At 42.3% G+C, this 18372-nt stretch overlaps 1 protein-coding gene across 4 annotated transcripts in view; it reads left to right on the top strand.

Moving 5' to 3' along the window:
* Positions 1-18140, top strand: part of SERTAD2 (SERTA domain containing 2) — a 124039-nt gene extending 105899 nt beyond the window's left edge. For 3 of the 4 annotated variants that reach the window (XM_050754831.1, XM_050754829.1, XM_050754830.1), the window contains exon 2: positions 12837-18140. In XM_050754831.1, the coding sequence (XP_050610788.1) occupies positions 12841-13785 (945 nt within the window). In that variant the 5' untranslated portion in view covers positions 12837-12840 and the 3' untranslated portion in view covers positions 13786-18140. The remainder of the gene's footprint in view (positions 1-12836) is intronic. The other variant, XR_007718872.1, reaches the window with a different exon arrangement.
* Positions 18141-18372: the final 232 nt, after the last annotated feature.

Genomic DNA, 18372 nt, shown 5'->3' on the forward strand with positions numbered 1-18372 from the left:
TCCACCCTGAGTGGAGAGTGGACTGAGCTATGCGGAGGCGTCGGGTGGGGGCTGGAGGGGAAGAGCAGAGGATAGATCTGGAGCCGACTGTGCAACTGCTACAGCAGGTCTGACTAGTTTGAGGTGCCCAAAGGCAGCTTTGTTTTTCTAGTAACTCCAGGTAGCAGCAAACTTCAGTTCTTAAAACTCATTCATGTCTGCCTTACTGTCTTTTTTGTCATTTTACAAAAACCTATGTCTTTGCAGAATTACTAATTAATTCTAAGCTTTTTTCCTTTAAAAACCTTCCTAGGCAGCTAACTGAAAAGAAGCTAAGCATTTTCTAAGGACTTCCCCAATAGAATAGTAAAGGGGAAGGGATTCTGGCTCTTAAAGACATGATCTATGTCTATATATTCTGTATATCCATATGCACACACTGATGTTTAACAGTGGGCTGAGTGAACCTGTTGAAGAAAAGTAAAATGTACACTTGAATAGACCATGGTCAAAACCACTGAATGATCAAAAGTCCCTTGCTCCACATCAGCCTTTAGCGCTTTGCTTGCCTCTGCTCCAGCCGGCTGCTTATCATTCCACGCCATGCACTGCAGCTCCTGGGGTTTGGAGCAGGCCTGCTAGTGTACCCCACCCTTGTGTTTAGAAGTGTTGCCCAAGTTAAACTCAGAGAATCTGAAAGTCCCAAGGTCATCTCTACACCAGAACAGGTTTGCATAAAATCCTAGTCACGCTAATGAGATACCGAGCTGGCAACTGCTTTAAACTGATCTTCCTGTGTGGTTATCCCATTTTATAATAGGTGATACAGATTTGCTTTTCAGATTTCTTTCCTACTTTGAGGGGACATCTCCCTGTCCATCTGTACCTCTTCTGTGTCTTCCATGCTATCAGAGAAAACCAATCTGCCTGAGGAATTTGGGTGCTATGATCCAGAGTGGAATAATTTTTGCTCTGTCTCTCTGCTTCTCAGGAACTTGGTGGTCTTTTCTGAACTTTTTAAGGCAAACTAATTTTGTTTTAGTAGTTTTACCATGTCCAGAAATAGAAAATGAAGTATGTTTCACTGGCAGTGGTTCTTAGCTGTCTGACAAGTAGTTGGTTTACAAATTAAAAATTCGATTCTTCAGGTGGTTCCTGCCTTCTTCTAAAGTTCCAGAAGACAGGTAGGATGAATCGAGTGTGAGGGGGTGGCAGGCTGGGGAGGTTGAGGAAGGCTTTCCATGAAGACCATTGAAGGTAATTGAAGAATTATGAAGCATTTTCCTTAGAAAATAAATAGTTATTACATTTAGTGTGGTACTCTGATTATTTTTATTGTATTTAAGTGACTTAGCTTAAAGTTCAGTGAGCCATTCATTATCAATGCACAGAAGTCCTTGGGAAGATATACGTTTTATCTCAAAATAGTCCCAAAGTAGTTATTTTTAAATGGCTACCATATTTACAAAGTATCATTTACTCCCCTCAAGTTTAGTTTGTATCCTCATTGCCTTTTTCTTTGTAAAATTATTTTCTGTGTGTGAATTATTCAAGTATGTGATACAAAGTTTAAATTGTCTTTGTAAAACCTTATTAGCCTACCTAATTCTTAGAGGCAACTAAACATTCGAAACATGTAGATTACTTACATGGGACAGGTATTTACGTAGAATAGTTATTTCCTGCCATTTGCATGTCTCAAGTATATTTCTATTATTCTGCACCTCAAATTGTTGTACTCATGTCATGTTGTAGAAATGTGATATTGTTCTCTAAGGAATCCAGGTTTAGGCCATACAATACAATGTTCAGTATTACACAGTAAGTAAAAGAAACAACATTTCTCTGGTTTTCCTCTTTGGACTGCACGGATAAGTTATAAGATGAAATATGTACTGTATTTGTAAGCAATATTTTAAGTGATTCTTTTGTAGTAATGAAGCATCCAAATTTGAAGGCATGACTAGTTTTTAATTTTTAACTTTTAAGAAACGTTTCTATTGAAGCATTTCTTGAAGTAGCATACTTTATTTTTATTCCTTAGTTTTATTCAGTGGCAAATAGTTGTCTAACTAATAAAACCTAGAAGGCCACCTTCGGTTTTAACTAAGATGTAATTTTATCTCTCACAGAATTGTTCTAAAATCTATTTCCCTGTTTTAGTAAGACTTACATGTATCTTGAGTCTTGAGGTTTTTTTTTGTTTTTTTTTTTGTTTTTTGTTTTTTTTTTTAATAACACAAAAACTGTCACATGCTTTTGGCAAAGCCTTTCCTTCCTACTCTAAGCCCCCCACCCCCTTGACATTGTTTATTAAGGGTCTCTAGCGTGAGGGAGAAAAACAGTGTATCTTTAGGGAAAAGATGCTACAGGAGGATTGAAACAGAATCCCATCCAAGCAATTATAAATACAGGAAAAAAAAATATTTTCATTATGCTGGAGAATGGGGGTTGGGCAATGCTGGCTAGCCTTTACTAGTAAAGCACGTAATCTTATGGGAAAAATTGTCAAATCTGAGAATTCCTTACCCTAATGTTAATGAGGCCTTAGATTCAAAATGCTAAAAATATCATATTCTGACACCAAATTATTACGAAGTAGCATCACAATTCAAATGATTATAATATATAGATATGTTTATACTTTCCAATTTTCAAATGGGGAGACTCATTATAACATTTCATCTATTATGAGCATTATTATTGAACGTACAACATCATATAACCTGAACTTGTAATTTAAATAGAATTCCAGCAAGTAGTTACACATAATGATCTTGCTTCATTATCTCCCTAAGGTTAACTGTGTTACATTTTATAATTAAATGGCCCCTCCCCAATGTCTTTTCTGAAGGGTTTTCCCAAATAACTGCCTGAAGCAGTATCTGTTCAGTATGGAGATAATTTATAGTTATTAAGAAGTAGCAAGTAGGCTTAGTAAAGGCATCTATACTGGTAAAAGTCTTAGCCTAATTTATTGAGGCTCATTGTTTTATTGGGAGTCCATGTTGGAAGCCCCACTGGAAATTCTGAACTGTTGGTTTCTCCACATTCACATCTCCTGACTTGGGTGTGTGTTTGTTGTTGTGTGTTTGTTCTCATTTCAGGAATCCTCCAGGGATTCTAACCATGGTTTTTGAAACGTCAGTGTTAACTTTTGCATACAGGGAAACAACCTTTCCTATACACAGTACTTCCAGAGTTTGAACCATACCATAATTTAATTTATTTTGGCCTTGGAAAAGCTCCCAGCTTGCTTAGCATTGTTCTGTGGATACCTGAATTTGAAAACAATCTTGAAAATGTATATACTTTGAGAGCTGTAGGTAGAAATTGCAGTGAAGAATCAGACTTCTGCGCTCCTTGCTGCTCGGCTGCGCCCCCTCGTGGCTGGATGTGATGTGCTGTCTTGCAGAGTTTAAAGAGTTCCAACTTGAATTGGGCGTGCTTGTTTACATGAGCAGTAATAGCTTTCTTCTGTGTGAAAAAAAAACCTATCAAATTAATATAATAGTTTTCATTGGGGGTGTGAGTAATTTATTGTGCTTATTTTATATGTTTTAATTTTAAAAATATGTATTGGCGTGTTGTGGTTTGTAACTTTTTATTATGGAAAATTCCAAACACACTCAAAAGTAAAAGCGAGAGTACAATGCACTGCCTTGTACTTATCAGCCAGCCTCAGCAGGTATCAACATTTTGTCAAATCTCGTTTCATCTACATGGCCAGGTTTTGGGGTTTTTGTTTGTTTGTTTTGGAGTATTTTAAAGCAAATTCCAGGCATCAGAGCATATTATGTTTTTGTTAACTTCAGGTTAAAAACTGTATAATTCTACTCAATCTTTTACTTGAATTAAGTGTGCCATTCCCAAGTAATCCTTTTTCTTTATAAATTTTTAAAAAAATTCCTTAAAACTGAGAAAACAAATAAAGCTTTTTTCTTTCTAATTTTTTTTTTTTAAATCGAGTGTACCATACTTTTAGCCAGAATCCTTAGGTAAAATAAAACAATTGACAGCATTCTCATTGTCCTTGGAAGAAGGTGATTGGTGTCCATAGCTTCATAAGAGTTGGGATTAAAACTTAAAATTCCCAGCTGGCAGAGGAACCACTGACACAGGATATTAGAAACATTTTATACCATTGACATTTATATTCTAAAAAGCCCATTTTCTTTCCAGATGTGTACTAACAAGGCCGTAATTTAAAGAAATAATTATTTGAAACATTCTCTCCCAGAATTTGACTATATTTTGCTTACTAAATGCAGTTGTCAACATTTTTAAAAATTATTTTACTAGGAGAAAAGATTATATTTGACAAACCTCCAGTATTGGAAATTGTCTTCAATTTAATAGAAGCATGTAAAAATCTGAGAGGAGAAACTAGGATTTAAAAAATTTGAACTTCAGAAAACAACCCCAAACAGTAAAAGTTGTTTCTTAAATTTACTTAGGGTTTGACTTCCTGGTCGAATTTCAGTGTATCCTCAGGCTTCCCCGCCCCCTGCCCTCTTCTCCACTGTCAAGAAAGCCAGGATTGCTCCTGCAGGTCTTCGTCAAATGCAGGGTCTGATCTTGCACAAACAGCCTAAGTTGCGTTGCCCTGCGGGCCCCCGCGCGGCCGGTGCGCAGCGGGAGAGCCCGGAGGAGGCGCCGGCAGCAAACAGTGGTATCGGGTTACAGGTTCAGAATATCGCTGGAGCACTGGTGACTGGCTTTATAATTACATTGCCGATTTGTTAGGGGAGGCTTGTCTTCCTTACCAATTAGCATGGATGTTACTGCAGGGGCCTCAAATTCTGGATGAGCTTTGGTTGTTTTGTTTTTGTTTTTGTTTTAAAGCATCCCGATCCATAGAACTTAATGGGTTCTGTTACTAATACTCCCTCTTGTCTTTGGGCATCCTTACGGTGTCTGTAAATAAGCCAGAGACGGTCTCTCCCTGTTGGAACGTTTGCCCCTGTTTCTGCCCACTCCCCTCGGCCAAACGCAGTTGTTTTGGGGTCCGAGGTCTACTTTTGCTCTTTGGATACCCCAGCACCCCCCCGCACCGTGCTGGAGGGGACAGCCCACATCCCGTGCCTGCTGCAGTGTCAGGACACACGAGCCCCGGCTGAGGACGTGCCTGTTTCTCTTAGCTTCCTTTCTGATTCTGCCAGCATCATCCACCACTGCAACCTTTTCAGGGCAGCCTCTTTGTTTTCGCTGCTGTGTTTTCTTGTTCCTTGGGGGAGGAGGGTGTTAAAAGCCTGGACATGATCAAGATTTCTTAGTCCAGTGTGTTGTTTAAGGTGTGATATTTTAAGTGTAGAAAGTTGTCTAAGCAAATAGCTTCCCCCAATTAGGATCGGGCTTCTCCTTCCGGCTCAGAAGTTGCTGTGTCACACTATGACAGCAGCCTGGAGGCAGAGCACTGGGGTCCTCAGCGTCCCACCCTCAGGCTGGTGGGAGGTTCCCTTTTGTCCTGAACAGAGGCTCTCCCACTTGGATGCCTCAAAAGCAGGGTCCTAAATGCATTGGAAGGCCAGCCTGTGGAGTGAGGAGAAGAGAAACAGCATATTCTGTGTTTCAGAAGTTGTCTCAAAACAATCCTGGCCCTACTTCGAGCCTCTTTTCGGCTCAGAAGTCTGCCACATGCCCAGCTAATTTTACCAGGGGCACCCCTTTCTTCTACCACCACCGCCAAAAGACACCAGCAGAATGAATGTGTTTCCACTTAGGGCTGTGGGCTTTGGTGGCACAGGATGTCAGGGGAAGGGAAGGACCACTGCCAGCCTTCTTGTAAGACAATTGCCACACGTCTTCTCTCAGCTTTTTTCTGACAAAGAAGTGGGTGCATGAGGGCAGATCACTACTTTGAGCGTTGGCATTGGGGTAAAGGCCTCATCTTTCTTGTTTTAGCGTTAGCATTGGCACCTCTGGACTCGTCAGCAACCAGTGGTCACACCAGCAGCCATATGGGACAGTGTAACTGATGAGGTTAGGGATACGACTCGTTAAAGCTCCTCTTTGAATTAGGAGCCTTTTTCCTGAGAGCTGTTAGCTAGCGTTTTGAAAACATTCCTGTTGAAGTATAGCATGCATGTGGAGCCGTGCAGGATCCCGCGTGTGCAGGCCGGTGACTCATCACGAGGCAGGCCCCAGCTGCACTCTCCACCCAGGTGAGCGGCAGAGCATGGCCAGCTCGCCCCACTGGCTGCCGGTACACCACGGCAGACACGGGAGTTCAGTGTTGCCTTGTTACCTGACTTTTAAAACAACATACCACTTAATTGTGAAGCCTGCTGCACTCTTGAGAAGAGAGCATACAGAATGTCTAGTTGTTGCTGTTTCCCAAAAGGAAATTGGAAAAAGCTCTTGAAAAGGTGCGCAAGGTACAAACCAGTTGGGCTTCTAAGGCGATGCTTTCCTGGGTTCCCCGTCTATCCCCGCACCAGGTCAAGGTGGTGCCGAGCTGCACAAGCCCCAGGGGTGCAGGACCAGGTGTCTCCACTCAAGCTTTGATTCCTTTTTGGTCACAAGATCAGTCACACCTTCCCCAATTATTTCCTCTCTTAAGAATTTAGAACTAAGCTGTCAACTTTGACCCCCTTTTAAAGTCCTTTTGTGGCATGAATTCCCTTTCTCCAGACACTTGAGTAGAAAAGTCTGTCAAGAGTTTTCCTTCTGCCCGGGGTTAATGACAGTCATTTGGGATGAATCAAGTTAAAACATAATGCAGAGTTTTACATCTATGAAGACTTTTGCATCTTTTTTTGACTGGCACAGAGAAACCCAGCAAGCCAGTCTTCATGGGCTGAGGAGGGCTCCCTGTGCAGGCCTCCTACAGCCCCCGCACTGCCCCCAGGGCCTGTCGAGGGAGCTGCCAGGATGCTGTGATGTCTGAAGAGGCTGGGGTGAGCCTGCAGGTGAAAGCAGTGGTTTTCGTTGGTGGTGGTAGGATGACAGAAGCGGTAATTTGGAAAAGTCAATTTAATACTCTTACTTTAAAAATTCATAACATTTATTTTGACGGTTCAAATAACATTAAAGGACGGTAATTTTTTTAAAAAAAGATTTTAAAGAGGTGTAGCTTTTAAAATAGTTGGAAAACATTGAGCTAAAGATAACTTTTTCTGATGTATCTTTTAAAAAATTGTTTGCTTTTTTTTTTTTTTTTTTTTGCAAAATGTAGTAGTGGGAGTTGTTACTTACTCTTTTAAGCGTAAGTACTATTTCAGTTCCTTTTTGAGCTTTGGATAAGATCCCACCGCCATCACTTTAAGACCCCAGCAAGGAGAATCTGGGCTCCACTGGGCCAGTAGGATCTGACACAGGAGTTTGAGAACCTGAGTTTTGTCATTAAAATTGAGTTTAAGACATCTTAACTCTGCATGCAGGCTTTTGTTTTCTAATGTCAGTTGTCAGTTACTATCACAAAAATGCCGTTCATTCCTTTTTGCCCTGCTAAATTAGACACAAATAAGGAAGGCCTTGGGAATCAAGATTAACTGAATAAAGATATCCTCTGGCCTAAACTTGAAATGGCCTGATGAGGGAAAGAAGAACCGGTAGTTCTCAAAGTGAGGTTCCCAGACCAGCATCACCTGAAAGCTTGTTGGAAATGCTGATTCGAGGGCCCCTCCCCAGACGTGCTGAAGGAGAAATATGGGAGGTGGGGCCCAACCGCCTGTGCTTATCAGGCCTCCAGGTGAGCCTGAGGCTTTCCCGTGGTTGAGAAGTGAAGGATGGGAAAGTGGCTCACAGAAGAGCTTCTCAGCTGGAGCTCTCCTACCTACTCTATCTCAGCTGCTGGTGCATTGAGCCACCCTGATCCCGCCCTGTAAAACCGTTCAACTGGGAGGTCTGTGCAACCCTCCTGTTCCTCAGATCCTCCCTCCCAGACACAGTTCTCACTCAAGGACACACACACACACACACACACACACACACACAGCTGTCTCTGTTTTTACAGTGCTGCCCTGGCTGCCCCTTGGTGTCTTTCCTCATTATTTCCACTTACCGTTCGTGTATTCAGTGACTATCTAAGGAGCATCTTGTGTTGGAGACTGCCGTCTGCTGAGGATGCAGAAGTGACCAAAACACACACACCGTCTGTGCCCTGGGGGGCTCACTATCTTGAGACGGGAAACAGATACAAAGAGATAGTCCCACCTTAAATATAAATTTCAAATAGGCTACGAATCTATTTCCACTGGTCTCCCGGCTGCCCCCAGCCCACAGGAATCTCTCAGACTCCTTACGGTAGGAGTCGCTCAGATTCTGGAATTGCAAAACCCCAAAAAGTCAAGTCATTCAGGCTTCTGGTCCTCTGGTCCTTTGACTTCTGAGGACACTTCTAGTGAGTGACATATGTTACTTTTGAGCATCTGCCCAGATTGTAGCTTTTGAGGGCGGGGTCCTTCCTAATGAAAAGTTGCACAGTTGAAAACTAGTTTTGGTGTACAGAGTTGTGTTTAGTATGAAATTTCCTGGAAAACTCCAGAAGTTTTCATTTATGTCGCTACCTGTGAGTTTTGTTCTTTATGTTTGAAACTTGGTTTGCTGCAGTTAATAGTTGCTAAAATTAATGTTTAGAAAACTAGAATGCTAGGAATTTGTTTCTGAAAAGTTTACTGGGGAGGGAAGTCGTTTGATCTCAAACCTCATGTTAAGAGCCGATGACTATTCAGTAGAAAAGTGGCTGTGGTTAGTTTTAGGCCCCTTACGGTGGGCAGAAGAAGGAGGAGCACCCACATGATTCCTCCACGTGGGAGTCTCCAGCCCCACCCTGGAGCTCAGGGTCACTTTGAGTCTTTGTCTGGAAAAATTGGGTAGAAGGCATGGGTTTTTTAGGCTTTGGTCTTCACCAGCCAAGGGAGGAGATGAAGTGGAGTGTCAAAGCCCTGGGGTGACCTAGGAAGCCAGTGGGTCACAGGCCCCCCTTTCGTGAACTCCAGGCCCATCCTCCACAGGAACCACAGCACCCCCCCCAGAGTTACCTAGACATCCTTAGCCAGCTCCTGCTACTGCTTCATCTTCAAGTTGCAGCCCAGTGAGGCCTTTTTGAAAGGTCCCTTGCCTCTCCAAAGGGCGGTTAAAGAACTATTGTTATTTTCTTAGACTGCCTGAGGAAAGAGAGGCTTCTGAGGAGCTAGGAGCTGGGCCGACCCTGACCTTGGCCAGCCTGAGCCAGGCCCAGAGAGGCCCGGAGGGGCTGATGCGCCTGGCTTCTTGCCCTCTGGTTCTTGAGGGCATGTTGTGTCTTTTCTCCTTTAAACTGGGCCCTGCGTAAGGAGGTGGTTGTTACACAAAACCCTGAGAGTGAGAGTTCCCACTGCCCTCCCCATCTAGGAGTTGGAGGCCTCTTCTGAATATGCTCATTGTAATGTTACTGCAGTGTGTCAGGCAAACTTAAGGAAAATGACTTCACTTTTTATTATGTTGCATTGTATTCCTTTCTGTAACAGCTTAGATAGGATTAAAAATCAAGATGATATGCATTTTACAGTCTTACTGGGTGTGTGGAGTCAGTTTTGCCTTATAATATAATACAAAATAGAGAAATGGTGGCAAACCTGCCTTGAGGTACACTCCATCAGGGGTCCTTATTCATACCTCTGAAGTGCATCCAAGATTTGGTGTGTGTGTCTGTTCCTGCTCACAGATTTTGCTTACCGAGCCCTCTGCCCTCCCCTTCCAGGCAGCATTACAGATGTCTTATCAGGCTTTCTCTAAATCATTAGGATTAGCACACAGCTCTGGCCAGCTGGATCATTCTAATTGGAAATTAGGTGCTTCTCACATTGAAATCCTTCTGAAAATACCTCCAAAGATCTCTTTCAGCTATGGGAATTCTACTAAATGCCTATAGTATTTTGCATGACCTGTATACTTTTTAAATATGTGAATTCTGTAGATTCAGTGATTATTTCTAGAAAAATGCATTATTTAAAAAGTCCTGTTGTTTGTTCTAGTAACAAGTCTTAAAAAGACAATTCTGCATTGATGACTATAAGAAGAGTCTACACCATCTTCCCTAAATGTTACCTCTCCTCCAGAAAACCGATAAAAATCACTAGCTTATCACAGTGGCGATAAGCTAGTTTGTTTTCGGTTGTATTTTGTTTTACGCTTACGGACAGGGCTTCTCAAGTTTTCTGTGACGAGGGGCTCTCTTGGTTCCCTGGCCCCCTAGCTCCTAGCTTCTAAGAAGCCTCTCTTTATCCTCAGGCACTCTTAAGAAAATAACAATAGTTCCAGGCTGGGCCTGGAGTTCACGAAAGGGGGGCCTGTGACCCACTGGCTTCCTAGGTCACCCTGGGGCTTTGACACTCCACTTTATCTCCTCTATCTTTCATAGACTTTAGTAAGATGCAATCAAAATAATTACCATAAAATGAAATAAAAATACAAAGTTATGGAAAATAGAAGTCCCATTAAAAAAAATTCCATGTACAGACATACAGTTACTGTGTACATTTGCTGTAGAAGTTTCTAAATAATAAAATGTCTCTCCATATCTCATCATGGACCAGTAACAGTTCACAGATAGGCACCATCTATGGCCACACTTCAAGAAACACTGTTTTAGAGTGTGTATGTATCTGTGTACTCATACATTTAAGTGTGTTGCCATGATCACATTATAACATAACATAGATCTTAGAACTTTTATATGAGAATTAAATGCACTTAGTAAGCTCTTTAGCAAAAGTGAATTTTTTCTATTAGTATTTACATGCTTAAATTATAAGCAAATACCAATAGTATACTCGTGAATACAGTTATATGTTTCAAAACCCAGTTGTCCAGTAGCACCTCTGATGCATGAACTAGAAAATGTTTTGCAATGTGAGATGAAACCACCTCCACTCTGATTCACCTTCAAGTTTAAACAGATACTTTAGATAGGAAATGTTCTATGCAAAGTAAATACACAAATGAGACTTTTAGCACTAAACAGTAGGAAATATGTCTATCACATGGGGTATTAGAGAAACCAGCTGTTACTATCATAACCTTTCTTGCCCTGGAGAACAGTTAATTACTGGACTGGTCATTGGGATTGACAGCCATTTTTTAAATGTTAACAAAATGAGGGGAAATGTTTCATGCAAGTAACTCCACATTCTTCGTAAGCATTAACAAATCTCAAGCCAGTTCTGATGTTGATAGGTCACAGCTTGTTCATCTGTCTCTTCTGGAGACTGAGACAGGTGAGATGGTCTCAAGTGGCAGACTCCATGTCCACCTGTATACTGGCCTTGAGGGCAGCATGGCCTGCTTTCTGACAAAGTATGAGAAAGAAGTTCTGTGAAGTTTATATTCCATTTAGCCTTATTTCTTTAGGACGAGACTTGAAATTCAAAATGGCGATCAGGTGCAGGAGGGGATGTTTAGCCTCTTGAAGGCCAGGGTATTCACGTGGGGCTCCCCACTGGGCCTGGCCAAGTGCCTACGACAGTGTAGATGTGGAGAAGTTAATAGAGGATTGAATGAGGTGTGATCAATCAGCTGAAGCAGTTCATTAAAAGGTAAGTGGCATTTAGAAGAGAAATTGGATAACTACAAAGCAGTTGCCTGTATATGAAGACATGAGAGTGAGTCACACTGAGGACAGGATTAGCAGGAGTCCCTGAGAATGCTGTAGTGGGAGACGGGGATGGTGAGGGAGCAAGCATGGGCCCGGCTTCATTTGAACCATGATCCTCGCCTGAACACCAAAAGGCAGATTTCTTGTTAAATGGTTAGAAAGTGAGGTCTTTGAGCCAAAGGCTAATGGACTTGAGATTGTTCTGTTTAGACAGTAGACGTTCTGAAAGGAGGTGGTGATCTTGGAGAGTTGGAAGGACCACTCCCTAGAAGGTGACCACCAGATGACAAAACGTATTCACGAAGGCCAGAGCAAGAGAGGACAGTCTGGCCTGTGAGCAGCAGGCGAGGTGGGGCAGGAGTTCCTCGCTGCAGTTTTAAAATTCCACCCATTACCGGATTCTCAGGGTCTGAGATACGAGGTCATGGTTTCTTCAAAATACGCATGTATCTCTGGAATCACAGGAGGTATTTTGTTAGGAAATGTCTCAAGTACCCAAACAGCAATGCTTATAATCAGAACTAATTACTTTAAAATTAATCCAGTTGTCTTCAGGCATAACTATGCGTGGATGAAATTGAGCCAAAGAAAAACTTAGGCTGGGAAATACGCATTCCTCCACTTGATTCTACAATGGAAAGTGGTGGCAGCTCAGTCACTGTGGTCATTTAACACACGCGCAGTGCTTTACCGCATGTCACCAACCAGGCAGAAAGGCTCTATGCTTAATTAGGAAGGAAAAGCATTTTGAAAGCATACACAGTTCTACCCAAATTATACATGTTCCCTTTCTTTAACTTGGTTCTTTTAATCCTTTAAGAAGTGCTCAAGCTGTAATCTGTGACACCTATATCTGTTTAGGTCATAGCATTGTAAGTGTTTTCTTGGGCTTTAAAAATAAATCTACTTGGGGGAGGGAAATTGAACCTGCACGATAATCTTAGGCATGCGAACACAAGCACATGAGCTGAGAAAGTCAAAATCATGGTTTCCATGGTAACTCTTAACTTGTCTGTGTCGTACACATTTCTCAAGAAATACACTCACCAGACTACCTAGTGATAAAAATTGCTCCACAGGCATACAAACGTGGATTTTCTAACTCTCTTATTGTAAAAGGTCTTCCTTCCTCCCACCCCTAATTAATCCACGTGTACTTGTAAATAACCCTGGGTAGGAAACTGAGGTCCAAGTCCTGCCCTCTAAATCAGTCTCTTTTTTTATGGTAGAAATCAGCTTTCATGTGATTAATGCCATTTCCTCCCTCTCTCCTCTGCAGATTTATGTTGGGTAAAGGAGGAAAACGGAAGTTTGATGAGCATGAAGATGGGCTGGAAGGCAAAATCGTGTCTCCCTGTGACGGTCCATCCAAGGTGTCTTACACCTTACAGCGTCAGACTATCTTCAACATTTCCCTTATGAAACTCTATAACCACAGGCCCCTGACAGAGCCCAGCTTGCAAAAGACCGTTTTAATTAACAACATGTTGAGGCGGATCCAGGAGGAACTCAAACAGGAAGGCAGCCTGAGGCCCATGTTCACCCCCTCCTCCCAGCCCACCACTGAGCCCAGTGACAGCTACCGAGAGGGCCCGCCGGCCTTCAGCCACCTGGCGCCCCCATCCTCCCACCCCTGCGACCTCGGAAGCACTACGCCCCTGGAGGCCTGCCTCACCCCAGCCTCGCTGCTCGAGGACGACGATGACACGTTTTGCACCTCCCAGGCCATGCAGCCCACGGCTCCCACCAAACTGTCACCTCCAACCCTCTCGCCAGAAAAGGACAGTTTCTCCTCTGCCTTGGACGAGATCGAGGAGCTCTGTCCCACATCTACCTCCACAGAGGCGGCCGCGGCTGCGACGGACAGCGTGAAAGGGACCTCCAGCGAGGCTGGTGCCCAGAAACCCGACGGTCCTCAAGAGAGCCGCGCAGATGACTCAAAACTGATGGACTCTCTGCCTGGGAATTTTGAAATAACGACGTCCACGGGTTTCCTCACAGACTTGACCCTGGATGACATCCTGTTTGCTGACATTGATACGTCCATGTATGATTTTGACCCCTGCACTTCCTCATCAGGGACAGCCTCAAAAATGGCCCCTGTGTCTGCCGACGACCTCCTCAAAACTCTGGCTCCTTACAGCAGTCAGCCTGTCGCCCCAAGTCAGCCTTTCAAAATGGACCTCACAGAGCTGGACCACATCATGGAGGTGCTTGTCGGGTCCTAAGACCCAGGGACCCAGCGACTGTGCCCACCCAGACCCCAGAGCGTTCCCATAACCCTGACAATTCTCCACACTGTGCATGCACCCTTGCTTGCCTTTTTCAGAGAAAAAGAAAATTTTACAACAGGATCACACTAGTTTTTGCTTTGAGCAGAGTTGGAGTGCCTTCATCCAAGTATGACCACTTGTAATACACTTTTTTGAGTGGTTCCTCAGAGACCTACTACCCTGGTTTAGGAAAGAATCCATTCGAAGACAATGTTGCAATGTTGAATGACAAAAATAAACAGTTCAAGTGAAGCACAAGGATTAAGTTGGGAAAGCTGTAAATTGCATGTGCATATTTGTCTATTTTTTCTATAAGTTTTATTGCAAGAGGTAAAGAAGAAAACTATATATATATATATATACACACACACACACACACACATATATATATATATATATATATCTTATTTAGATAATCTCAGTACCTTTTCTGGCATTTTCGCCCTGTATAGGTTGACTTGGCAATTCGGCCTTTTTAGAGGCATTAACTACTCCTCGTAAGTGTTGCATTTACATGGCTGTTTAGAAAACTGCTGCCCAAATTTATTTTATATTTTTGTACAGATTCTGCAGTTTATGATATTGTTTTTCTAAAAACAAATGCTGTTTATACATATGAGATAGCTATTTTGATAGGATTTGCTCACATAGTTCCTGCAAACTTCAGATGTACAAGTTGCACTTGTACTTTTATAGAGTTGTAATGTTTTATATGTGTATGGTGCAAGAGAAAATTGGATCAAATCAATCTGCAGTTGATGTCCCCAAATGCAAACACACACATAAACGCACACACACAGCGCTTTAAGAAAGGGCCAGGTGATATCACACCCAAATTTCACAAACACTGACCCCCTGGCACCAACACCTGCCAGTACTGTGACTTCCAAAGCCAGAGCCACATGTGCTCAGCAAACTTGCATTAAGCAGTTGGCGGGAGATGGCTGTGGAGCTGGGGGTTTAAGTGATGGTTCTCTTTTGCTCCCTCTTTTGAGGGTAAAGCTACCATCTTTCTTAAGAGTGTATTTATGCCAAGTTTGTGCTTTTAATTGTTTTTATTTTGTTTTTTAATGAAAACCTAGATCTTTCCTTTTTGGCATAATTTTTATGATGACCTGAAATTTTACATCTGAACAAAATTTTATGAAAAGCAACCAACTTCTTCATGGAACTCGGCCCTGTTGCAATGCTTAGGGCCCTTAAAGAAGAAAATCTCCCCAGAAGGCATCCATCATGTTGCTAAATTGTCTTCTGCAGCTTCCTTTCCCTAGAGTTTTCCTTCTGTTGCTAAGAGCTGAAAGTGGCATCTTCACGATCACCACAGTGAGCTTGGCTCACCTCGGCCGGCCCGGGATGCACTCTTACAACATGTGTGACTCTTGAACCTGGATTTCATCACATTACGTCACAGCTTCCCATCTGGTTGCTTTCCTAAATCAGCTACTTTACACTTGTCAAGGCTGTTTTACCCCAAAACTCAGACAGGACTTTCTATGCATGTTTTCCCTCCTGCCCCCAATCTCTACCCCACCCCCACCCCCTGCCCACCTTATCTCCCAGGACACACTTGAGAAGTAGCTTTTTATTCCTAGTGGTGTACATTTAATTTGAAAAAGTTTGCAATGTATCATGCTTGTTGCCGAAACTGTTTATGGCCTTCTTGTTTCAGTTTTTTCTTTTCTTCCAATGGTACTTTAGCTGTTGAGTGCAAGTTACAACCTATATTGTTATGCAGATGGCTTCTTTAGGAATAACTTTTATATTTATTTAAAAATGTTTAAATTATGGGATTTTGTTTTGTTGTTGTCGTCGTCGTCTTTGTTGTTGGTCATTTGTCACTATTCAGTCACCTATTCTGCTCACTTCTTGCCATGGATCAAATTGGGTCTTTCTGGCTAATTAAAAAAGACAACTTTATAAAATGGCACTTTAAGCAAGCCATAGATAGTTTTATTTTTGTAATGCACATGGCAAAGCAAAGATGTTTGTGATGAAGGAACTGCTCATCTAAGCAAAAGATTTGAGTGTGATATGATAAAGTCTTTCTACATTCTAATTTCTTCCCCCACTTGAATGTGTTTTAAAGGCTAGTTATCAACTCAGTAGAGCAGTGAGAAACTGATCAAATTGCACTTGTTCTCCTACAAGCAACCTCCACGCAGACACCTCGTACTACTACAGGTATGTCATTTCCTTTAATAGGACCAGGGACCATGCAACTGAGGTGAGGGTTGTAGTAGATGCTTCCAGTGTCAGTGTGCCTGTTAATTTTAAGAGCTTTCCTTTCTTGCAGAGTACAAGTCTGCCCAGATTCCATGCTTTCTATAACTGGAGGACCCGGCAAACCTGCCACGTGCTGCACACATCTACCTACATATACATATACAATAGTATTGATGATTCTGAACAATAACAGGGTACAGCAGTTGGTTTGCTATTGTTAAAAACTGATTTACAGTAACTTACAACAACTGTACTTTTGTTGGATTAGCAAATCATGTGTTTAAACAAATCCCATATGTTGGGCAACAGTTCAAATAAGCACGGAGAAGTGTTGCCCAAACTTGGTTCTCTGACTCTCATGTATTTGTAAGGCTCGGCTTCAAAATCAAAACAAAAACCCCAATAACAGCAGGCAAATGCTTTTTAACTCGGACACCCTTGCCATAAATCCTTGATACTCAAAGTGTAACAAGAAAGACATGAAAAATTAGCAGCCCATTTTCAGAAAGATCAAAATGATCTAGGGTTCTAATTGCCTTTGCATCCTATTCTTACAAAGTGATGTCCCAACAGGGAACAGTAGAAGCTGGAGTGGGATCTCCGAGTCCCAGTTTGAGTGTGGGATGTGCTTCCAGCAGTGCCTTCCCCTTTATGAAAGATACCGCACGGCATCCAGGGCCAGGCAGGCAGCTTGAGGTGCCTTCACGAGAAAGCTGAGCTGGGGCTGGGAGAGGACAGTTATTGACAGTGATGTGCAATGAAGTGACAAGATGAGAGCAGAATCGCAAGAGCTTTGAATTTGAAGTGAGTTTTTTTTTTTTTTTCCCATAAGTTATTTATTCCTTTTTTCTGTGTAAATATATTTATTTTACTGTGGAGCGCTAACATCTGGATCGTAACATGTGCAGAATGTATGGTAGGAATGTATTCTCTTGTAGGAATGTAAATCTGTATTAAAAGGGGGTCCAAGCCAGGCCCCCGGGTCTTCTCATTGTATGCACAGTCTGCATTCATTTTTACTCTTCTCTAATATGGGTCTATTTGAAATATGCAAAAGATGGATGAGGAATGTTTTAATACCTCCAAATTTTTAAGAAAAGCATCAAAGGGTTGATATTTTTTAAAGTTTTTTTAGTAGCACTTTCTCTGGATGACAGAAGGGGCAACCACATGGGCACCCTCGTTCATACCAAAGGGTGAGCAGTGGCCAGAGCCTCCTCTGCACCTCTCGAGTGTCTTTACCAATTGAGCTTTTTATCGCCATAGCCCCTTGGAGTGCCCCAGCTGCCCTGAGGTCAATCAAGGAAAATTCCTTAATGAAATAAGCTCCAAAGAGCCAAAGTATCAACTTACAGATCGTTTTTAAAGCTTAAATGTATTAACCACCTTTGCGGTAAACAATGAATTATGAATACCGCAGGGCAGCCTTCTTAAATGACAGATGTAAAAAAAGTAATAAGAGACTCTACTTTGTGCAGCGATTGCTCGTCTACTCTATAGGAATTGTCTTAATTTGAAAACCTTGCTGTTACAAATTGGACCTTTATACGTTTTCTAAAAACAATGAAAAGAGCATATTTAACCTTTTCTGGCTGTAAATGGTTACCTTCCTGTAGCTGCCCCGCACCTGGAGGCATGGAGTTGTGTGCGTCCTGCTTATGTACAATTGTTTTCAGTGTTTCTAAGAATGAGTCTGAATGGTTCTTGAAAATTAGCCAGGATCAAATGCTATTGCAGACGAAGCCAATAAAAAGTTGGACTTCTTTTGGGGATAACAAGTTTGGAAGAGAAATGCAGGCCATATGTGCGCATGACCGAGATTTTGAAAAAAGATGTACATAGTGACATGTTTGGTGCATGGTTTTGAGGAGGGCTTTTGTCAAAAAGGAGGTATAACCTTTCCCCCACAGACCTGAGAGCTGTGCCTTTTCTATGCAATATTACAGACATTACATCGGAACCCAGATGGCTGTATTCACACGTAGGTTTGGGCTGTAATCTAAACAATTGGACAGATTAAATGTACATGGAAATGAGCAGTCTTACTTTTGTAGTTTTATATTATACAATAAACAGTTAAAAGATGAGAGAGGCATGCTTGCAGTTTTCTTTTGATGAGAACTCAACCAGCTTATTTGTGACAATGTGCTCACATTAAGCAAAGTCCAGCAAGAAAGAGCAGCAGGGGGGCCCTGAAGGAGTGGGTGCTGCTGGTCTTCCTGAACCCTCCTGGTCTCAGGAACCACCCTTCTCTCCTGGTTTTCCTCCTGCTTCTTGGACCCTTCTGGACCTCTTTCTCACATCTGTGCGCCAGCTCTC

This window comes from Macaca thibetana, chromosome 13 (assembly GCF_024542745.1).
Source record: "Macaca thibetana thibetana isolate TM-01 chromosome 13, ASM2454274v1, whole genome shotgun sequence".
Classification (NCBI taxonomy): domain Eukaryota; kingdom Metazoa; phylum Chordata; class Mammalia; order Primates; family Cercopithecidae; genus Macaca; species Macaca thibetana.